This window comes from Podarcis vaucheri (genome assembly GCF_965113315.1).
Source record: "Podarcis vaucheri genome assembly, chromosome: 5".
Lineage (NCBI taxonomy): Eukaryota > Metazoa > Chordata > Lepidosauria > Squamata > Lacertidae > Podarcis > Podarcis vaucheri.
Genome location: NC_138763.1, coordinates 80116754 through 80140161, shown reverse-complemented (window position 1 = coordinate 80140161; position 23408 = coordinate 80116754). Strand labels below are relative to the sequence as shown.

General features: G+C 43.5%; 2 protein-coding genes across 10 annotated transcripts in view; one reads left to right on the top strand and one right to left on the bottom strand.

The window, feature by feature from the left end:
* The first annotated feature begins 2779 nt into the window (after positions 1-2779).
* On the top strand, positions 2780-17250 carry LOC309532902 (synaptotagmin-15-like). Of its 5 annotated transcripts, none has more exons than XM_082223686.1 (10): positions 2780-2801; positions 2980-3166; positions 8095-8272; positions 10702-10844; positions 11254-11549; positions 12023-12193; positions 13708-13828; positions 14664-14843; positions 14944-15083; positions 16809-17250. In XM_082223686.1, the coding sequence occupies exons 2-9, from the start codon at positions 3160-3162 to the stop codon at positions 15075-15077; spliced, it is 1230 nt and encodes a 409-aa protein (XP_082079812.1). In that variant the 5' UTR covers positions 2780-2801; positions 2980-3159; the 3' UTR covers positions 15078-15083; positions 16809-17250. The 5 variants fall into 5 exon arrangements, with proteins under 5 accessions (XP_082079812.1, XP_082079811.1, XP_082079813.1 ...); XM_082223684.1 differs by lacking the exons at positions 2780-2801; positions 2980-3166 and adding exons at positions 4750-4814; positions 5126-5261; XM_082223685.1 differs by lacking the exon at positions 2780-2801 and having other exon boundaries at positions 2808-3166.
* A 946-nt stretch (positions 17251-18196) lies between these two features.
* Positions 18197-23408, bottom strand: part of SHLD2 (shieldin complex subunit 2) — a 28884-nt gene continuing 23672 nt past the window's right edge. For all 5 annotated transcript variants that reach the window (XM_082222373.1, XM_082222371.1, XM_082222370.1 and 2 more), the window contains 2 exons: positions 20135-20250; positions 18197-18721 (listed from right to left, as the gene is read on the bottom strand). In XM_082222373.1, coding sequence (XP_082078499.1) covers positions 18549-18721; positions 20135-20250 — 289 coding nt within the window. In that variant the 3' untranslated portion in view covers positions 18197-18548. The remainder of the gene's footprint in view (positions 18722-20134; positions 20251-23408) is intronic.

Below are 23408 nucleotides of genomic sequence, written 5' to 3'. Positions count from 1 at the left end.
GAGGTAAGAATGTTTCTTCACATTACAGTGTGATCTGGGACTGTAAGCTGACCCTGGCCTGTGATAATCTGCAGGGTTGCCTCTGTAGCCGATTGAAGCGCAGTTAACTGCATTTATGCAAGCAAATCTTGCTTTAATCTATCACTTTTATATAACCTCCGCTTACAATCATAACAGAGATTAATACATGATTATTATTTTTTAAAACATGTCTCTGTTCTCCTTTTGTAAGCAACGTCCCTCAGCTGAGAACTGAAATTCTTTGGCATGGGTGGAAGAAGAATAAAAATGAAAGTTATTGTGTTAAGGAGAGGACATCTCATCTTATCTCTGATGAAAAGGAAACTGGACACATATGGACTAAAATTCAATTGGGCTATTATAAACCGTCATGACCTAGATTCCACCTACTAAAGGAACTCAGAATTTGTCTATTATTTGACAGCTTTAGGTTTATTTGTATTTCTTTTTAAAGGTATTTCTGGAAACAAGGCAATTTCCTTAATAAATACCTTATTATTGTTTAAGATGGATGATTTATGTCAGTGGCCCTTTGTAGTTTACTGTGACTGCACTCTCCTCTCACCATGCAACCTGACGAGGACATTTTCCACGTTCGTACAGCACCAAGCACTCTCCAGCTGGCCAGTGGTCAGGGTTGACATGGCACCGAAGAGCCAGTTTGGTGTGGTGGTTAGAGGGTTGTACTAGGGGCCAGGGAGACCAGAGTTCAAATCCCTGTTCAGTCACAAAGCTTACTGGATGACTTTGGGCCAGTCTTTCTCTTCTGTTCTCTCTCAGTCACTCTCCCTACACCTACCTCACCTTGAGCTCCTGGAATAAAAAGGCGGACCATAAATGCAATAATAAATTGTAGTCTAGCAACATTTAAAATATCAACTCCCCACCACCAACTCTCTCTCTCTGTTTCCCTTGCTGCCTCCTTCCTTTTTAACCAGGGAGTCTCTGTTCTTGCTCCCGTCACAGATTCTCCAAGCTCACAGCCATTTTGGAAGAACAGGAACATATATGCAAGCAGAGGAGGCAACTGAGGCAACCATCAAGGGTATAGGCAGGGAAGGGTCCCAGAAGAAAAGCAGGCACAGACTGGGCCTGGAAGAAGCTCACAAAACAATTGTTCAGCCCAGTGTTTCAAGAATGCCTTTTCTTAAATAATAGTTTTATTGACAGTAGCAATATCCTGATGCAGATTCCTAGCTGGCTCTTTGTTAGGATCTGGCGTAGGAAAAACTGCCTGCTCAGCATTTGTTTGTTTGCTTGTTTTAACCCTCATTTTTTGGGTGGGTGAAGTATTTCAGAAGGACACGAGGTGGTGCTGTTGGTACGTCTTCTGTACAAATGCCACTGTAAGGAGAAAACTGTCAAGCTTTAAAACTTTACGAGGCTCTCCGAACGCCGGATTTTCCTCTGTGGATGCCTGATGTAAAAGACTCAGAGGAATTGCTCTTCCGTGGCCCTAGTCGACAAGCCGTTTTACTGGAGGGCCGCTTTGCAAAGGGAGTGGGGGCAGCGGCAGGCCAAGGCGACAATTTCCGCCCAACTCCTTTTGGAGCAGGTGCTTCTCATTGGCCACACATCTCTTTTGCCTCAAAGGTTGGCAGTGGAGAGCACAGTTTGGCCCAAGCGCCACCAGCTGCCGATTTATAGGGTTAACAGCAGCCGGAGCCGGCCATGGAAGCCAAGCCACGCTCAGCTCCACACTTGGCCTCCACTATCCCTTGATTGTTTGAAACATTTGGAGGGCCTGCCCCCCAAACAAAAAAATATTGGAGGGGAGCAACATAGCCCCTGGTGTGGCGTATATGACCTGCTGCCCTTAGGAAAGTCCAGGTGGATCAAGCCTAGTCCAGTATCCTGTTCTTATAGTAACTAACAAGAAGGCTGCAGACAGGACTTGATTGCAACAGAGCTCTCTCTCCAATTTCAGTTCCCAGGAACTGGCATTCAAAGGCACACAACAGTGGAGGTAGAACATAGCTGCTATGGTGCAGTGGAAAATGCTGTCCTTTTATCAGTGGATGTGATTGGCTTCTGCATGTAGAAGGCAGTGGAGAGATCAGAAGGTCAGTGGTTTGAATCCCCGCGATGGGGTGAGCTCCCATTCCTCTGTCCCAGCTCCTGCTGACCTAGCAGTTCGAAACACGCCAAAAAGTGCAAGTAGATAATTAGGAACCGCTGCAGTGGGAAGGTAAACAGTATTTCCATGCGCTCTGGTTTCCATCACGGTGTCCTGTTGCTGGCTACATGACCCAGAAAGCTGTCTGCGGATAAACGCTGGCTCCCTCGGCCTGAAAGCGAGATGAGCACCGCCACCCCATAGTTGTCTTTGACAGGACTTAACTGTCCAGGGGTCCTTTACTATGGAGAAAAGGCATGGGAGGAAATCCTGCTTCCATTCCGCTTAGCCTTTAATTGGATCAAGGTTACGTCAAACCATCAAAGAAATCTCTTATTTTTCCACTTACTTGAGAAAAACCAAACAGCATATCCCAAAAAGGCCTCAGAGGCTTTGTTTCAAAATACAAGGCAAGGCAAGTTACGCTTCTGGCAGCTGGCCCCTCCGTGCCAATGTTTTTTGTCAGGATGCTCTGAGGACGCCAACCCTGCGCTTTCCAGGAAGGAAGGGGTGGCTGCTGGCAGAGTCCACTTACATTGTCCCTCTCTTGGATTCCTTAGACTTGCCAGGTCTCAGCAGCCTTTGAAATCTCAAGGAGCAACTTGGTGACCAGGAGGAGGAGCTGTTTATTTATTCAACATCCACAGGGAGACTAGGAGGAGCGGTAAGGAGCTGTGCAGCGCAAGGCAGCCAGTCCTTGCTGCCTCCTTCCCTCTAGCCTCAGGTGATCCAGATCCATGTGGGAAAAAGTTATCAGCTGGCACCTGAGGCTGTCAGGGAAGGAGAGACGTTGGGGGTTTGCTTGGGCTTTTATTTATTTTTTTATTTGCTGCTACTGCCAGCCCCAGCCCAGATGCAACCTCCCCGGAGAAGAGGGAGAGAAGAACAGCTGCTAGGAAGAAAGGAATCCGAGAGTTGAAAACTCCGTTGGGTAGATGGGAATGATGAAGCTCTGGGCTGCACAGCTGGAACATCAGTGAGAGAGAGAGAGAGAGAGTATCGCTTCTGTATTCCTAGGACCCATGTCTGGTACGTAGCAGCACGTGGAGCTGTGGTGCACAACTGGGGCAATTTTGCGATTGGAGAAGGGGGTGAAGGAAGAGGAGAGTGCAGTGCAACTTTCATAGAACTGTGGAGCTGTAAGGGACCCCAAGTTCCTTCATTTGGCGTCATGAAGCTCCTGTCTTTGAAAGTGTCACTGGCTTGGGCAATGCTGTTGAAAGAGGTGTTGCAGGGGGAGCAGGGGAGATCTGCATTCGCCTGTGCTTAGGAAACGCCTGGAATTTCAGCCAAGACAACCTCTTGGAGGTGCCAATGTCTCCCTGGTGGAATGCCAGCAGCCAGGTTTAATCTCCCTGTGCAACGATTAAGCCGATCCGCTTTAATATGGTACGATATTGTTTTATTAAAGTAGGCACTTCTCGGTTGTCAGATGCTTTGAGAGCTCTTTGGCAGAAAACCGTCGCAATAACGAATACTAAAAGTTGCACGCCATGCGCTTTTCGTCTCTGTGGCCAGGCGCAACTTGCAAGGGAGGTGAGGGCTCCTGTATCACGGAGAGGTATGCAGAAGCAGGAAACTAACCAGAAGCAGCTCCCCCCCCCCCGCAAAAAAACAAACCCATGACAAGCTGCACCTGCTGAAATTCCTGCTTCTCTACACCTACTGGAGATAGAGGCAATGGACCACTGGACTTTGTGCTTTGGAATTTTGTAACCCAGCTGTTACAGCCACAGTATTTCAGAGCAGCCTCGACAGATACATTCCGAACCCTCCCGCTTCACCTGCCTAGGGTCTGGAGCATCCTATTTCAAGAAACCTTAGATTAGAACAGGGTTAGCTTTGTAGATATTTGTTGGACTCCAGTCCCCATCAGCCTCAGTCATCATGGCCAATGGGCAGGGGTGATAGAAACTGTGGTGTAATGCCTTCTGGAGAGCCACAGGTCACAGTGGCGTAGCGTGGGGGGTGCCAGGGGTGCCGGCTGCACCGGGCGCAACATTGGGGGGGGGGCGCGGAAGAGACTCAAGTGCTAAAATCCACAGGTTAGGGGGCGCAAATTACTTGCCTTGCCCCGGGTGCTGAGAACCCACGCTACGCCACTGACAGGTCATCTCCCCTTGGGTTAGAAGGAGAGAATCCCAGAACCTTTGCTGTCATTTTTGTCTATCAGGATGTTGCATCTGTATTTGAATTCTTGCATTGCTTTTAGGTACACTGTCCTGGGAGCATGCCTGAAGGGTGGACTAAAACACCCCTTTGATAACGTAGAACAAATAAAGCCTGTGCAGCTGTTGTAGATTTCAGTGCTACCTGTTTCTCCCCCTTGCACCATGTGTTGCCAGTGCTTTTTATTTTCTAGAAGAAAAGGTGCCAGAACTCACCTCAAATAGACCTTTACACTACTAGTATAGGTGACTCCCCATTTACATGGGGGTTCCGTTCCGGGCCCCTGGGTGCATACGCGAAATCACTTATAATGGGCTGCACAAATTGGCATTAAAATGTCTTGCATCCTTTGATAAAAGCCTTTGATAAAACGATCTCTTGATGAAGGGAAAAGAGATGGCAACAGAGGGGCAAGTTGGAGCTCCTATCAAGCCAGAGAGGACTCTGGATGCCTAGTGACCTCAAGCCTTTGTGTGATGGAAAGAGGCATCCTGAGCTCATGAAGTGGGTAAGGACAAACAGGGAAGCAGATCTCAACCCCTTTACCTAAACGTTTGCTTACCTGCAAGCATGGGACGGTCCAGGAAGGGAACCTCCACCTTCTTCATGCCTCCCTGAGAAAGCGGCTGAGTCAGAGCTGCTAGGAAAGGGATGGCCATGCCTGAACAAGTGAAGAAAGAACTGCACTTACTGTTTGCAGGAGAACTTTTGAGTGGGTTCCCTGGCATGGACTGGGGTATTTAAAGTGTGCTTTAACACCTAATGCCTGATAAAAGCTGTTGAGTTGAGCATTCCCAATTATTGTGTCCATTTGTATAGAGGAAGAGGAGAGCGGCAGGAACGGAAGAAGTCCCTTTGACATGCCCTGCCATTTGGTGCCCAACATTAACCATTAAGACTTTTCGAACAGCTAGCATCCTGGATCACGAAGCGAGATGTTACGAACAGCTATTAAGTGATCATATTTTATTTAAGCGAATTGCTTGCTGGTGCTTAATGATGTTTTCTCAATATCTGGAAAACAGCCCATTGTTCTTAATAGCTCATTATGGTTGAAAACTGCTATCCGGCAGGAAACATCTCCCATGCATGGTGGCATTGAAGCTAGAATTCAGCAGGATGTGAAAGGATAAAGTGGCAGTTTGGAGTTGAAAAGTGGTTTTTGACAGAATGGTCGTGCAGGTGAGCATTGCTTGAGGCATGAGCCTTGGTCAGGGATTCAGCCTTCCTCTGAGATTTAGGAGGAACACATTCTTCCCATGGACAGTATAAGACAGTTGTAGACAGATTTGCCTATGCTCCCCCATCTATGAAGACTTCTGATTGATTGATTGATTGATTGCTTGCTTGCTTGCTTGCTTGCTTGCTTTGTGACAGGTACAAAGTTACTTCCCCTCCCTTAGCTGGAACAATGCTGGAGGAGAAATTGGCACCAAATAAAGCACATTTTTAAAAATCCAAACATTTAAACAGGACATGCCAGGGGCCTGAAAACCCAGATATGATTTGAAACCAGATATGAGTGTTATTACAAGACTGGAAGCATTGGCTTTGGTTGTTCAGTCAATCAGTATGCACACTTCTGACTTTTGTAGTTGGTTTGGGAGGATTTGTGATCAGTGGTTTAGGGAAGGGAAAGGAAGGGAAGGGAAGGCAAGGCGAAGGCAAGGCGAAGGCAAGGCAAGGCAAGGCACACAGTCCCTTTGTTAGGCAGGCTTAGACCAGTGGTTCTCAAAAGGTGTGGCAGGAGAGAATGGCAAGTGTGGCAGGAAGATTCCAGGACAATCAATATTACATTTTAGGAAAGAGTCAGGTTCTTAGGTAGCTGCATTGTTTCATACTTTCCAAATGTCCCATGATTGTATTATAAAGCAGTTGTGTTCTATGTTATGAATCAAGCACTGCTAGAAGTTGTGTCTTTTTGTTTTGCAATGTATTTCTATTCAATAAAAAGTTTGGTGTGGCGTGAGCAAATCTTTATTCTGAAAGCGTGGCCCAGAGAAAAACGATCGGCTTAGACGGTGAGCGGGCCAAGCTCAGCCAGTGAAATTGATGGTTGATTTGGAGTGTGACCCCCAACCAAAGTCCAACATCCTAAACACTATATACCAGCTCGTGCATATTTTTACTCTCCTTGGGGGTATAGCAATGGACTCTCACAGGGACATGAGAAGCTATACCAAGTTAGTCCATTGGTTCCTTGAACTCAGAACTGTCCATACTGCCTGACAGAGGCTCTCCAGGGTTTTAGACAGGGCATGTTTCCAGCCCCCTTGAATGTGCCAGGGATTGAACCTAAGACCTCCATGCAAAGCAGATGAGCTATGATGCCCTCCAGATGTTGCTGGACTGCAACTCCCATCATCCCTGACCATTGGTGGTGATTTCTGGGGCAGATGGGAAATGTAGTCCCATGACATCCGGAAACTGATGTTCTGCTGAAGGCTGCTGCTGCCTGTCTGCTCCTCTATGCCCAGTGCACATATTTGCAAATAAACAAATGTTGTCAAATACTTCAGAATTCCCATTCAGAAGGAAAACGCAGCAATGCTCTTAGAACGTCGCTTTGCTTGGGGAAATACGCAGTGAATAACAAAACAATGCACTGTTTCTCAACAACATGCGGGTTTTAAAAAGAAGTCATGCCCATTTTCCTCTGCACAGAAGTTCCCACATCATATTTTAGTGCTAGCTGCCTTCCTGATTTATTTCCTGATTTGTATCGCCTCATTCTTGGATCAGATAGGGCAAACCTGCTCTTAAAAACCAGTGAGCCAAATGCTGCTTCCATTGCCAGTGGCATAAATCCTAAGCGCCTCTGTTTGGACTCTGCAAATTTACTCCGGAATTGCACCACCGTGAATGAAAGTGCAGCTTGGCCTTGAGCCACATGGGTGGGTCAGATATGTTTAAGGATATGATTAAGCTGTGGGCAAAGAATTGGTCACGTCACACTTGCGTAAATGTCAAGTTCTGAACCTCTTCAAGCGCACACAGAGCAGGCTGTATTATGCTATACTGTCACAGATATTTTAGCTAATGGTACAGGCAGAGGAATTATTCCACTGCTCATTCTGTCTACCAGACACCTTATTACTGGTGTGTGGACTCTGATTTATGTCTGGGCCCCCCCCTCCACCTGGGAAAGAAGACAGAGCACACATTTGCACGTGGCACAAAGTGTATGCAAATCTTACGTGAATTTGTGTCTTCTTTTGCAAGTGGCTAAAAAAATATTATGTAAAACTTGAAATTGAGCCATTGAGAGGCCTAAACAGTATCTTATTATTGTACATTAATCTACGCTCCATTTTGGCATCTCTGGGTGGAAGTATACATTACAAAGTTCTCTTATGGTCCTCCTTGATCACCATGCCCCTGAGGTCCAGCTGGCTTTCACGAGGGACTGAGCCTTTAGTGTGGCAGACTGTGCCTTACGGGACATTAGTACTATGCGTGGAAGGTGAACTGATTCTGCTACTGCACTGTTGTAGCTGGGGTTGGGGCCTTGCATACAAGAGAGCGACTCAGTTCCTGTGACTCTACTGCCATGCACCAGCCTGCTGTTCATTCACATTAAACCATAATTTGGTACTTTCACTGCACAAGAAACATTAACCAACTTTAATTATGCAGCCTGAATCTCCTGGCTTGTGAATGAATCCCACCTGAAAATAGTGACAGTCTGGAAGTTCCATGTTCTAAATGTAAGCTTCCATTGTAAAATGAACATCTTAAATCTTTTGCTCACTGAAGTGTTGGTGTGTGTGTGTTTCTTGCTCAATCAGAACAAGTAGCTGCTGTTGCTGGAGGTGTGGTCGGAGGCATCCTTCTATTGCTCCTTCTTGGGATAGCAGTATACCTCTTTTGGAAGAATGTGTACTTCAAGGCTTCTTATGAAGAACTTACTAATCCCGCTTCCCCAGTCCAGACACCAGTTCGTCTGCAGGAGCCAAATGTTGCAAGGTAAATAGTGTATTTTATTTTACAGTGGTACCTCTGGTTACAAACTTAATTTGTTCCAGAGGTCCGTTCTTAAGCTGAAACCGTTCTTATCCTGAGGCACGCTTTCGCTAATGGGGCTTCCTGCTGCGCATGCGCCTCTGGCGCGTGATTTCAGTCCGCATCCTGGGGCAAAGTTCACAACCAGGAGCAGCTGCTTCCAGGTTAGCGGAGCTCGTAACCTGAAGTGTTCGTAACCAGAAGCGTTCGTAACCAGAGGTACTACTGTACTTTATTTTTACGTCTGCTGTCAGTTATCAAATTCTAAACCGTGGGGCAGAACATGCGACAAGAGACCCAGATTGTCAGTGGCTAACCCATTTCAGTGATCCACTGTTTATAGATTCCATGAACCAATGATCTTTCCCACTGGTTGTGTAGAACCAAATGGTGAAAATGTGTACCTTTTTATGTGCTTTATTGTTTATGACTTTTGTTAAGTTAGTAATTATGTAAATCTTGTCATGCTGTAAGCCGCCTTGAGCGTTGTTTACACTGTGGAAAGGCGGCATACAAATAAAATGATGATGGTGATGATGATGATGATGATGATGATGAAAATGTTCCGGAAGGCCTGCAAACGCCATCTTGGCTGTCAAGATAACCCTGAAACTACCGTAATTGATAGTTGCTGAAAGAATGAGCTTACATATATTTATTCACTTGCTTTGATATGTGCTTTGGCTTGCTTTGATGCCCTGCTTATCTGTGGATTTGGGAAGCTTGGTGATTGGCCTAGGGACGGGAGCTAGTCGTGAGATTTGGATACCTGCCACCTATGCCTTCATCAGCAGGTGAACTAATGGGAGGTTCTTGCCAAATTGACATAGGCTATTGTTGTGCAAGGTAATGATGCATAGATGCTTTCTTGGGCAAGTCATTACCACCTCTTGCAGCTTTGGTGCCTATCCTGAGTCTGTGCTGTAAGTGCACTCCTTCTTCTAATAAAGAACTGGAATTGAACATGTTTTGTTTTGTTTATTTTATATACCACCCTATACCCGCAGGTCTCAGGGCAGTTCACAGAATAAATCAAAATGTAAAACCACAAAATACAGAATCAAAATAAGAGTAACAACAACCCAATAAAACACACAATAGCGCACACACACGCACATTATTCCACTGCTCTTGGCATGACAATCCTAGTTTCAATAAAACAGCAACATACACTTTTTAATGTGCTAAGTTGTATCTCAGTGTTTCACATTTGCCCATATAAGATGACAGAGAGTAATTTAATAAATGACTAATTCCTCTACTTGGGGTGGGGGGAAATACTACACTGACAGAACACGTGGATGTGTTTCCTACTATTGCTAGTAGAAAAACAAACTAATACAAGAAACATCTTTTTTAAAATGTGAACACAAAATTAACAAGAAACTAACCAAAATGTTTTATATAGAATTAAGACTAGATAGGGATATGTAAAGACATATTTTGTTTGAAACTAAACTGCCATGAGAGTTTATGAGGCATCTCAAATGTAAGTAAATGCTGTTATGAGTTGCTCATAAAGGCTGCTATGAGTTGACATCCTTTATGACATCCTTCTTTGGTATCCCTGCACCTCACTCACACAAGACCTCCTTTGGGCCTCTGGATCAGGACATTAGTCCCACCTCTGGCTCCAGCATCACTCGGGTAACAATAGGTGGATTGTTGCAGTGTGGGATGCCTCCATTCCATTCCCCCCTCCCCTAAGTTTTCCATTCTTCCTTCCAACAGTCAGTTAGCATCCTGTCCTGAGCATGCTCATTCTTCATCAGGCTCTTCGCAGGGTTGGGTGGGGTCTTTTTTCCCCTTTCGTCCCCCCCCAAAAAAACAACACTTTTGATACTTCTGCACACATCAGACTTTCTCCAAGTATTCTCTTTTTTATGAGGGTGATGTTTTTGCTGCACAAGAACTACGGTAACACTTGAAGATCTAAGATGATAGATAGATAGATGATAGATAGACAGAGAGAGTTCAAATTCTAAATGAAATGTATTGTTTATGTGGGGGGAAACCTGATCATCTCCCACTCCCTTTAAAAATTATTCTGATTTAGGGTAAAAGGGTTGCACTACTTATTGTCTTTTAACTGTTTTTCTTTTTAATAAAAAAAATTAGTTCCTTAAAACCAAGGAACTATTTTTTTATCTAAAAAGCATTTAATTTGTTTACCGTATTCTTTCCATTTCCGCTAGATGTGTTCATGTGTATAAATGATAATGCAGCTGTAGAAAATGTCTAGAAAAACAATGGTCACGTTCCATCTGAAACCAAGATCGTCTACCGATTTCAGCGGAGGAATTTAAGCGCACGTTTAAATCGAACAATGGGTTTATTTTACACCTTTTTTGCTAGCTTGATATGACTGACTCTGGTAGTTGTCTTTTCTGCAGGACGAAAAGCGTCCCCTTCATCGTCCCACCAAAATTTCACAGGCAAGCTTGGATTGATATGATAAATGGAGAACAAATTCAGGAGGATAGTGACCTCTATGTCACCCCTGACTCTGGGCCTCGATCTTCTTTCCATTCCTTAGGTAGGTTGATATTATTTGAATGAGTAAACTGAATGAGTAAACTGGACTACAGAGTGTTAGAAATCTGGAAGCAGAATTGGAATTTGTCTGAACTACAGATGGGGTCTGTTGTGAGACCGATGCAGGTTGTGGAGGTTGTATACTGTTGGTGGAAGGAATCATGCATAAAAGGCATCAAGTTTCCCCCTGATGAACCTAGTGTTGTTACAGTTTGAATCTAAACTCTTGTGCCAAAAGGTCAACACATAGTCTTACTCATGTAATTAATAATAATAATAATAATATAAAAATACATTCACTGTAGTTTCACAGTTTGCAGAGGTGTACAGGTTTGTACAGGAACATTCCATTTTGTAGATCTGATATTCTTAACTCAAAGGATCTGGGTTGTTTCTTCCTCTCTGTGAAGCTGGCGCGTACCTTGTCGGAGCCATCAACCCAGAGCTGTACAGATTTCCCGAAGACAAGAGCGAAACAGACTTCCCAGAGGGTAACATTGGTCGGCTTTGGTTCTCAGTGGAATACGAACAGGAATCGGAAAGGCTCCTCGTCTCCTTGATCAAAGCCAGGAAGTTGCAGTCTCCTTCTAGCTCCTGCAACCCTTTGGTGAAAATCTACCTGTTGCCCGATGAGAGGCGCTATCTGCAGTCTAAGACCAAGCGCAAAAATCTCAACCCCCAGTTTGATGAGAATTTTGTTTTCCAAGTAAGCTTTCATGTCAGTGGAATATTACATTGATGCTGGCCCGGCCCTCCCATGAGGCAAAGTGTGGCAACTGCCTCAGGTGGCAAATTCTGAGGGGCAGAGCATGGCTAGAACTGTGTGTTATGTTGTCTGTCCTACAACCCCCAAGCTAGCTTTCTGCCCTACAGTGTGGTGGAGGACTTTGTTCCTTCAACCAGTGCTGAAGTAAAATGCAGCTACCAGTCTTGTCAGATTTTCACAGAATGGGGACTGCACCATCTTGTCCTTTGCCTCAGGCAACAAAATAGCTTGCACTGCTCCTGTTTTGATGTGATGTTGTAGATTCTTGCCTCCCATATACCTGATAACTGAGATCCAAACTACACATTACTGTACACACACACTTCTCTCGCAGTGGTCAACTGGGAGAGTATTTACTGGGGGAAATGAGACCGTTTAACCTCATTTACAATGTTCTGTTTGCTACTATCCAGATTTCCAGTAGCGCCTTATACCAAAGGACACTGAAGTTTTGTGTCTACCATGTTGACAAACAGAAGAAACACACTCTCTTAGGCCAAGTAATATTCCCTTTGAAAAATGAATCCTTTAGCGGTGATGGCAAAGTGATCGTCTGGAGAGATCTGGAAGCCGATACCCTTGAGGTAGGTGATTCATTGAAGCTTAAATCATTATCCTACCTTGAGTGTAGATAGGGGTGTTCTAGAAAACTCAGCACACACTAAACTGTCAGATGGGATGAGCTAAGAAAATGTAAAAACACAGGGTAATCCTACACATATGTACTTCCCACTGAGTTCAGTGGTACTTTCTCCCATGTAAGGAAGATTGCCACCTTGTGATTCTTGTATAGCCTGATTTGTGTATCTTAAGGGTACAGTTCAAAATGCAGATATTGCAATTGTCATTTGGCATGATCTGGCCAAGAAATGATAAGCGTTTTATGGTTCCACCCAAGGTTCAGTTCCATCGAAGTCAACAGGATGGAACTGTTTCCTGGCTCACCCCTAGATAACCAGCCCTCACATGAATTCACATGGTAACTAAGCCCTTTCTGTGCTGCAGATTTAATCAGTCAGAATTAAAGTGAGAGCAGCTCCCTCCTCATAAATGAAAGCAATAACCTGAGAATAAGCTTTCAGGAAGCCAGAGATCCTGGTAGAAATATTTTTTCTTGTGCTTTTGAGGTTGAACAGCTCTATTATGAGTGGAGAGATTGTTCCTTAATAAATTTGAAATGGCAGTAGAGAGTGGGAGAAAAGGCTAGAATAAATGTACATTGTACAGTTTTGGAGCAGAGGGAAATAAAAACACACCATTTAAGGGAAAGAGATCTGCACAGATTTCCTTCCTGGATTGGGAACTGTTTGCACAGTCAGTTTTCTGGAGCAATATTCAGATGCTCATCCAAAGCTGATACAGATCTGGTGCGACTCCATTTGCACTACCTGATGTTATGAGTCCTCAGTGTTGAGTCCTCAGGGGCTGTGGGGGCTAGAACCCCAGACTGTGGGCAACTTTTGGCTCTCCAGATGTTGCTCAACTCCAATTCCCATTAGTCTTAGCAAGCATGGTCCGTGGCTAGAGGTGGTTGAAATAGTTCAGCAACATCTGGAAGGCCAAAGGTTCCCCCCACACCTGTTCCAGATCAACTAGTATCCTTAATGCCCTTTCCTACTGGGAGCACATCAGACTTTTCCTTTCTGCACGTGCTCAGTCTGTGCATAAACCTGCCCCTTGACAGGGAAAGCAAGGTGAGGAAGGGAACCAAACTCCTGGTGCCAATGACAAGCACTACATATTCCTTCTGCATTTGTAAATGAGCGGGCATGGATGGAAAACCTCTTCGCCTTTTCCTAAGGTATCTCTAATATCTATTGGGCACTGTTGCATATCACTGCTCACATCCACAACATACATGGCTTCCCCCAAAGAATCCTGGGAAGTGGAGTGTGTTAAGGGTTCTGGGAATTGAATCCTGTGAGCAGTAAGCTACAGTTCACAAAGACAATATATGGTGTCAATATCTATGGTGTGGGATAATAACCCTGCTCTTAAACTTAGTGGAGTAAGGAAAAGATTTGCTTCTTAATATTAAATTCTTGATAAAGTGCAGTTTTTCCAATACAGCTGACCAATATTCTTCTCCACCTCAAAGCTGCCTTCTGAACATGGTGACCTCCAGTTTTCTCTCAGCTACAATGACTATCTGGGCCGTCTCACGGTGGTAGTCCTGAGAGCTAAGGGCTTGAAGCTCCAGAATGAAAGACATGCTGTCGGTAAGAAACACAAGGCTTAATTGGGTTCTGAGAAATTAACCCTATTTACAGCACATTACTTGGGTCTCCAGCTGTTTTTGGACTACAGTTCCCATCATCCCTGACCACTGGCCCTGCTGGCTAGGGGTGATGGGAGTTGTAGTCCAAAAACAGCTGGAGACCCAAGTTTTGGAAACCCAAGACTGAATATTTGTGATATCAACACAGTCCACTGTCAGGGACTGGGCAGAGGAGGAATGGTGGAGACCGCCTCCCCAGCCTGACCCTTCCAGAGAAGATGAAGACAGTTCAGAATTACAACAAGGGTTTGAGTGAAGTCACAGCTCAGAGGCAGATGAGGGGAAAAGCTGGGAAATAATGGGAAAGAAGGAACAAGAAGCACCAGCTGATGGACATAGTGTCTTTAGAAAGCATTCCAGACCTGCCCCCTCTCCCAGAACCCAGCAAGCACTGAAAGCAGGAGAGCAGAGAGCTCAAAGGCAGAGGGCACTTTTCAGCACCCGTAATGATGACGCATGGAGAGAGGGAAGGGGTGGAGACTCACTCGGGGCAACGCCATTATTCCACGAGGCTGCATTTCCAAGCTTCTCTCTGTGAATATTGAATAAAAAGCAGTTGGTAAGAACTTTTCCTTGTTTTATCCGTTCCTGGCAACCTGCTGTCGGGGTTGGCTCCTCTGCCGCCTGACATCCACTGAGATAATGGAGGTTGCATTCCAAACTGTAATTCCTTAAGGTGCAACACTTGGAGAAGGGGTTGTGGGTTGTGGATTTGTGCTCCTCTGAATGCTTCCAACCTATATTGAGTGGTTTACAGCCTCATCCCCTCATTCCAGGTGTATGTGTCAAAGTGTCACTAATGAAGCATAATCAATTCATCAAAAGCAAAAAGACCACGGTTGTTCCTGCATCCTCGGATCCATTGTACAATGAGACTTTCAGCTTCAAGGTGAACCAGGAGGAGCTGGATACAGCAAGCCTGAGCCTGTCTGTGCTCCAGGATTCAGAGGGAGAAGGTAAGGAGCTGTTTTCCACTACTGCCATCTGGTTACCTGCATACTCTTCTTGCATAGCAACGAATCTGATGACTTTTCTTCTTTCTCCTTCCTGTTTTAGAAACTTCACTGGGCCGTGTGGTTGTTGGGCCTTTCATGTACACCAGGGGCAAGGAACTGGAGCACTGGAATGAAATGATCAGTAAGCCCAAGGAGTTGGTGAAGAGGTGGCACACTCTGTCTCTTAGCACCTGAAAGGTGGTAAGCATTCTTGCAAGGGATACCTGTAGCAAAGAGCTTTCTGCTGTGCTGTCTCCGGAACAGGTTCTTCAGATGTATCCTCAGCTTATGCCCATCACAGATGTTGGGTGACCTAGTTATCAAGACAGTTGACAACGTTGCTAAAAGCGCCAGATTTCACCTCAGATCTGCTCAGTTGCAAAGTGGAATTTGATCCTTAAAATTAGGAGAGCTCCCAAATCAGCGCGAGAGTGTTGGCCACATATACCATAGACCACTGAAATTTCATAGAATTGCAGAGTTGGAAGCGACCCTGAGGGTCATCTAGTCCAACCCCCTGCACTGCAGGAATCTCAACTAGATTCTTCATGACAGATGACTATCCAACCTCTGCTTAAAAACCTCCAAGGAAGGAGAGTCCACCACCTCTTGTGGAAGTCTGTGCTACTGTCGAACAGCTGTTACTGTCCGAAAACTCTTCCTGATGCTTAGTCAGAATTTCCTTCCTTGTAAATTGAATCCATCGGTTCAGATCCTAGCCTCTGGAGCAGGAGAAAACAAGTTGCATCCTATGTGACAGCCCTTTAAATGTTTGAAGATGGCTATCCTATCTCCTCTCAGTCTCCCCTTTACCAAGCTAAACATACCCAATTCCCTCATCCGTTCCTCATAAGGCTTGGTTTCCAGACCCTTTATCATCTTGGTCCCCCTCCTCTGTACACATTCCAGCTTGTCAATATCCTTAACTTTTGGTGTCCAGAAATGGACACAGTACTCCAGATCTGACCAAGGCAAAATAGGGCAAGAACGTAAGATTCTGCTGGCTTGATCCCTGTATTTTAAACCCTTGGTTAGGAAGCACTGTGCCATTAAGAGTTTCCTTAGCAATATCAATTAATCAAATGTATTAGGAGGTACCGTAAGTGCATTAAGGATATAATTGAGCACAGAAGGCATGTTATGAAAGCTAGTTGGAGGCACCACATCTGCAGCGTTCTGGCTTTGGAATCTCTGGCCTCATTTATTAGAGCCATTTCCATTATCTCACTGGTCTGAGGCAGGTGGACAAAGCTTCTGTGCTGTTCTCTGAGAAGATGGATTCTGCTTCAGGTTGACTAAAGCATTGTTTCATCAGTCACAGGCAGAATGGATAATGGATTATACTAGTGCGGGCTTCCTAAATCACCAGGCTGTGTGCATGTGTTGTGCTAATGCAAAATGGTGAAAAGGGGGGGGGGGGATGGAAGCATTATCCAAAGTTCCTGTTTGAGTCTAGTCTTTCTGTTTAGGTCAGGGGGAAAAAATTCAAGCTGTGACCATTTGTTATGTTCTCCTAAAGTCGTGCGCAAGCCACTTTTTAAAAAATCAGAAAAGGTAATTTAATTTCAGTAACTCACTCGAGAGTTCAGCTCGTGATATTTTCTAATCATTAAATTATTCTTCAGTGAAGGAAAAAAAGAAAATGAGGAAATGAAACAGGCTTCCCTTTGAAGCAGGATGCAGTGTTAATTAATGTGAAGCATGAAAGCACCAGACTTCAATCTTGGTTTCCATTGTAATTCTGAGTTGTATCTGCCAAAGTCATACTTGGGATGTGTGCACATTGCGGCCAGACAATTTATTTTTTCACTTGGTTTTGGGGGGAAACACATCACATATATACATATTGTTGATTAAAACAGTGAACTAACAAAAACAATTAAAGAGGAGAGAAAATGAATAATATATATTTTTTTTTAATTACAGACTCCATATACGAATGTGACCTCTACCGTTGGCAGCAAAATTCCTCTGAATACCAGTTCCTGGGAATCACAGGTGGAAAGTGGGGTGTTGTGCTCAAGTCCTACTTTTGGGCATCTGGGTTGGCCATTGTGAGAACAGAATGCTGGACTAGATGGGTCATTCACCAGATTCAACAGAGCTCTTACATTCTCAAGTTTATTTATGTGCTGTTCTTACCGACAGAGCAAGCTGAGAGCAGTTACTTGGTTTTTGCTTGAAATGAAGCACCGGTCATGTCTTGGGGTCAGTTATGCTTTGGTTATTAGTCTGTAACGTTTTGCATTATGTTAAAACAAGTGCTGTGAAGCTTTAGAAACAATGCATTTCCCTTGTCCCTTTCCTGTGTCTATCTCTTGTTATATATAAAAATACATTTTATGTGATTAAAAACAATTTGAACCAATGTGTTATTCTGGTAACTGTAGTCTGCTTCTCATAAGATGCTAGGCTGTTTAGTGAGAAGCTTCTGAAGAAGTGTGCATGCACACGAAAGCTCATACCAAGAACTAACTTAGTTGGTCTTTAAGGTGCTACTGGAAGGAATTTTTTTATTTTGACTATGGCAGACCAACACGGCCACCTATCTGTTTAAAGGAAAGTCCTTGTATATTCAGGGAAGCCACTCAGATGGCAAAAATTGCACGCCAAGTGGTTAACGGCAGCCAAGTAATTGCTTCTGATTGTGGTGATAAAGCTTCTCAGAATCTCGCTCTGCATTTTTCCTCAAGTTACAACACACACTCAAGGGAGTCATGAGACAGAGCCATTCAGTGTGTGAGAAAAAGTCTCTACCTTAGCCCATGCTGACTTCTTGTTGCTTCAGTTGTGGGCATTTGTTCTCATGTGACTGAAATGTTGGTGGGCCACTACAAACCATCCAAAGTTCACAACAACTAGAGGTTCAAGGATACACTGGGGAGAGGAAATGATTGTAAAAGCAATTTAAGGCTCACTGGGGAGAGGAAATGATTGTTAAAGCAATTTAAGGCTGTAGTTTAGACACTGATCCCCCTGCCCCACAAAGAACAAGCCTAATAAACAGATCAGCTTTTGTGGTGGTGGTAGCGGCATGTGTTCATTAGATTTCTATTAAATGAAATATAATTTAAATTGTTTTCTTTCTTTCTCTGAATGTCACTATAGAAACAAGTGTTTGCTCTGGAACACGTCTGCAATTCTGTAGTGACATTTAATTTCAATCCAGGAAATGAGAGATTTCTGGTATGAATGCAGAAGTGTTAGTCAACAGTTTTATTCAATTTGTTAAAAAATAGCTGAAGTCACAATCTGCAAGTCCATGAAAGGCTCTTCAGAGGAATAAAGAAAGATCAGACTCTGAAGTACACATCTACTTTCAAAAGTGAATTTTATTATAAATATCACTGTACAATGGTAAAAAATGGTAAGAAAATTGGGGTTCATATGGAAGGGTGGAGTAGGGAAAAGTAGTTTCTTAGGTAAGACATTTAAAATGTTGACTGGATGTTTTCAAAATACCCCAATAATTAATCTTGCTTCTAGAAGAAAAATAATGGCAAGAGCAATATTAGTCACAAAAGCTAGTTTCATAATAATTACCAGAAGGATCTTGCACAGAAATAATTGCTGCTCATAAATAATACAAAGGGTATCTATAAAAATACAAAACCTGGGATATTTTATAAATCATTAAAAATAAATATTTCATTTCAGTATATATATTCAGAGATCAAGATGAAAATCCAGCAAATTGAAAGTCTTCTCCAAAGGGTAGCTATTTTCATCCAGTACAAAATGGCTCCTGATTTCCAAAATATAGGATGCTTGTGTGTCTGTGAGCAGCGAATGACACAGATCTGCTACTATCATGCCGTATGTGGTCTCTAAAGAAGGCACTGCAAGAAACAATGAATGGTTCAAACATTATTATCACACGACTCCTTTCCAGTTTACACTCAAGATAAGCTATTCTCCCTGGACAAGCCTCCTCATACAAGAACAGGAAAATAGGCCCTAACAGGGCTCCCCAATAATCTTTCCTTTAGAACAATATGAAGCATTTTGTGACTTTCAGTAAAGCAGGGTAATCCATTCACAACTATCTAAAATTTAAAAATATAAGTGTTCAGAAAAGAGTGAAGCCTGTCACTGACACTGGATTCTTGGTTAATACTGAGGAAACCCCATGACTGTACAAGGGGGCGCAGTGGATGTCTGCAGAATACTCACAGAAGCACCACCCCTCTCTCCTGTGGTTTTCTAAAGTAGAAAGGGTGATATACTGTTCAATGGCATTCAGAAGATGCAAAACAGTAGTTAATAATTCACTTAGCGAAGTCATCTACAGCCTGGTTAACACACAGCATCAAACCATTGCTTGGACTATGGTTTGGTGCTTGTGAGTGCTTTACTCCTTCCTCATTTGTGACCACACCTCAAGGCCAAAGCTGGTTTGTGTGCTTTTGTTATAAAAGCAAGCCAAAGTAAAACAAGATAGCAGGGGTGCAAAGGGGCAAAAGGCAAATGTTGTTTTATACCATTTTTTCTCATGCTAGAGCCAATATCTGCCTGCCAAGATATTGTGAAAAGCAAAGGAAAGAGGCCTGAGACGGGGATAAAGCACAAGATAAGGGCTCTAAGATTGTCAGGCTGCAATATATTTAGAAAACGGAGTAACATTCCCATTGGCCCAGTTTACCCTCCCAGACCACATAACCCTCAACTTACCTATCCATGATACCTATGTTTGCATGTTGCAACAAGCCAGCTGGTTTGTTTTCCCCCACACATGGCAGAGCCAGGAGCAGCAAACTACGGTTTAATGGAGGATGCAAACCAGGCCTCTGCCCCCAGGGTGGAACAAAGTTCCCAGAACAGTTGGTATGTCTCTGTCAGAGAAACACCTGAATAAACCTCTCCCACTTTAAGTTTAATGAGGATTTTTTTTTAAAGGACTGGCATTAGGGAGAACTCCCACTTCACATAAGTAGAAGTTGAATAGCCGCAAACATTTGACCACTAGGTTTTGTCTGCTTTTTTTATTCAGTTACACAAATACAGTGGTACCTCAGGTTAAGTACTTAATTCGTTCCGGAGGTCCGTTCTTAACCTGAAACTGTTCTTAACCTGAAGCACCACTTTAGCTAATGGGGCCTCCTGCTGCCGCCGGAGCACGATTTCTGTTCTCATCCTGAAGCAAAGTTCTTAACCCGAGGTACTATTTCTGGGTTAGCGGAGTCTGTAACCTGAAGCCATGTAACCTGAAGCATATCTAACACGAGGTACCACTGCAATTCATAGTGTATTACCTATAGCCTTGTTCAGCCACTCTGCTGGAATATTGAGGAACATTTTCTCCATTAGTTCTGATGCCACTTGAACGGACACATCACATTTCCCATCCTCTACAGTCATCAGTGCAGGTCTAAAGAGGAAACAGGAAAAGTGCTATCAGTACTAAGTCAAGTCAAGTCAATATTTATTACGGAAACAGCCAGCATATTAAACCAGTTTTTATGCATAATTCTCTACATAAACAATAAAAAAATATCAATATGGGGTTTAACAATCAATATACTAATTAAGCGTATTTAAAATACGTGTCCTGTCAGTGCTTGTGTTTAATGGCTTAATTTTTCATTAAACCTGAGGATAAGATAATTAAGAGTATTATCACATTCAGTCGCATACTGTTATCCATGACAAGTTGATTTAATGACATTATCTTGATTTAATGACTCAGTAAGGTACCTTGATTGAACAAGCAGGCAAAATATGCTTCTACACAATATGCTAGTGTATTGTTTCAGTAGCCTTTCCTTGTATTTTAAAGTGGTAATATATTTATAAGACACTTTAGAAGCTGAATACTTACAGCCAGAGTGACTGCAACACTCTATTCGGATATTCCAGACATGAGCAAGAGGGGAAACTATGATTAAGTGAAGAATTTCTAATTCCTTCTAGATCTCATGTACTTGAATATCAGGTATTTGGGCATTTTAAATAATAAAATACATATTAAGAAGAACAGTGTTTAATTTCTAAAAAGAAAAGCCTGTTCAAAAGGTTGCCACAAAATTATATGCTCATGTTTTCAAGCCCTTGTCATTCCAGATGAACAAGGATCCGTAAGAAGCTCAACTGCATTGCTGCTTAGAGAGAAGATCTCTATATTGGAAGAATCTTTGGGGAAATGTAATCAATACCTTTGTTCTTTTGACTCAGCCTCTTGTATAGGGAGGGGAATACATATATCTGGTTATTCTATTATAAGTTAACCACAATAAAATACAGTTTGGGGAGCTTATCGATTGCAACTCCCTTGCTCTAGAGCAGGCTTCCTCAACCTCGGCCTTCCAGATGTTTTGAGACTACAATTCCCATCATCCCTGACCACCAGTCCTGCTAGCTAGGGATCATGGGAGTTGTAGGCCAAAAAACATCTGGAGGGCCAAAGTTGAGGAAGCCTACTCTTGAGAATCCCCCAACCACACAGTTGAGCGCTTATTGGGGGCTACAGGGGGGAGAGGTTACGGTGCAGTTATACTGTTAGTTTTTTAAGCTGTATTTAAATTAAACAGTTTAACTGTAGTGTAGTTAAAATCTTGAAAATGTCAAAGGACAGGCATCTGAAACGTGCTATGAATCTTGTTCTCTACCCTATAACTGAAAACTGAAATGATGATCTTGGAGACCATCCAGTGTCAGAGGGCTGTGCCTAAAGACAACATCTTATAATTTCCCAAAGAAAATAGTACCACTCATTTATGAAGTTCTATACTTATGAACAGGGACATGGGTGGCGCTGTAGGTAAAAGCCTCAGCGTCTAGGGCTTGCCGATCGAAAGGTCGGCGGTTCGAATCCCCGCGGCGGGGTGCGCTCCCGTTGCTCGGTCCCAGCGCCTGCCAACCTAGCAGTTCGAAAGCACCCCCAGGTGCAAGTAGATAAATAGGGGCCGCTTACTGGCGGGAAGGTAAACGGCGTTTCCGTGTGCTGCGCTGGCTCGCCAGATGCAACTTTGTCACGCTGGCCACGTGACCCGGAAGTGTCTCCGGACAGCGCTGGCCCCCGGCCTCTTGAGTGAGATGGGCGCACAACCCTAGAGTCTGTCAACACTGGCCCGTATGGGCAGGGGTACCTTTATACTTATGAACACCTCCATTTGTTGTTCAAATCCACAAAGGCAGAGTCGGGGGGGGGGGGGGGGAGAGAAGTAGAGCAATAAGAGTAAGCTTTTTAAAATAAATAAAAAATAAATACATGTTTGCAGCTGACCCTTCAAAACAGGTCATGTGATTCAGAATAAATTCAAGGGGGGAAAGTATACTCAAGCATATCTAACTTTTGGCTTCTTGAGTCAAGGACATTCTCAGCTTTGAAGTTCCAAACACTTGACTAATGGTGGTGCTTAATCAGTTCGCTCTCTGTATGCAAGCAATTAAGGTGAACCAAATCGGTTGGCAGCTGAGCAGCTATTTCAGTCCCCCACTAATACTTTTAATCAACTACAAATAAATTGCAATTTCAAAGAGAAGCAGGTTGAGATGCTTAATTTCGAAATATACTAAATAATTAACACAGGACACTGGCTTCTAACTACAGCATTATCAGTTCCTGATAAGGTCACTGGGAAAGATTTCACCAAACGTCATGCTCTTATAAAGTCAAAACCACTACAGGAAATTAAAGGCTTGTAGATGTAACTATTGGGATGCAGGTGGCGCTGCGGATTAAACTACAGAGCCTAGGACTTGCTGATCAGAAGGTCGGCTATTCAAATCCCCGAAATGGGGTGAGCTCCCATTGCTCGATCCCTGCTCCTGCCAACCTAGCAGTTTGAAAGCACGTCAAAGTGCAAGTAGATAAATAGGTACCGCTCCGGCGGGAAGGTAAATGGCATTTCCGTGCACTGCTCTGGTTCGCCAGAAGTGGCTTAGTCATGCTGGCCACATGACCCGGAAGTTGTACGCCGGCTCCCTCAGCCAAGAAAGCGTGATGAGCGCTTCAACCCCAGAGTCGGTCACAACTGGACCTAAAGGTCAGGGGTCCCTTTACCTTTAGATGTAATTATTATTTGGTTTTACTACAACAATCAGATTTTAACTATTATAATATGTTAAATTCCATTTTTGGGAGGAGGGAGATGGAAGGCAGGATGTAAATTCACATACCCACACCTGAAATAGAAACTTGACATTAATATACATAAAGGGAGAGAAAGAGAGATGCAAGGCACACTTTCACATTCTTAACTGCCCGCCATGCCATTATTTTCAATCCTTGCTGCAGAGTTAAAAATAAGCTGTAGAAACCCAAGGAGCAATTAAGTGGACCAGGAAAGAGAAATGTCACGTTAATTTAATTGTTGCATGCAGTTCCTTAAACCAGACAAGAATCCATAATCATAAATGCAAATCAGATCCAGTATTTGCCTTTCAACAAATCTAATAGGCAAAAGAAATATTGATAGGTGATAAATTCATTTAAGAAACCCTTTCAAATAGGATTTTCACAATAGGATTTCTATATATCTCTTGCAGACAAGTACAAAATTATGTTGTACAAAATTTGGTGTATAA

Bases quoted from the DNA above. Each gene is read 5' to 3' on its own strand.
- LOC309532902 (XM_082223684.1), top strand. From the start codon at position 4,755: ATGCCTAGTGACCTCAAGCCTTTGTGTGATGGAAAGAGGCATCCTGAG. The intron at 4,815-5,125 runs GTAAGGACAAAC...CCATTTGTATAG, and splicing joins ATCCTGAGCTCATGAAGTGG to AGGAAGAGGAGAGCGGCAGG. The intron at 12,194-13,707 runs GTAGGTGATTCA...TCCACCTCAAAG, and splicing joins TGGAAGCCGATACCCTTGAG to CTGCCTTCTGAACATGGTGA.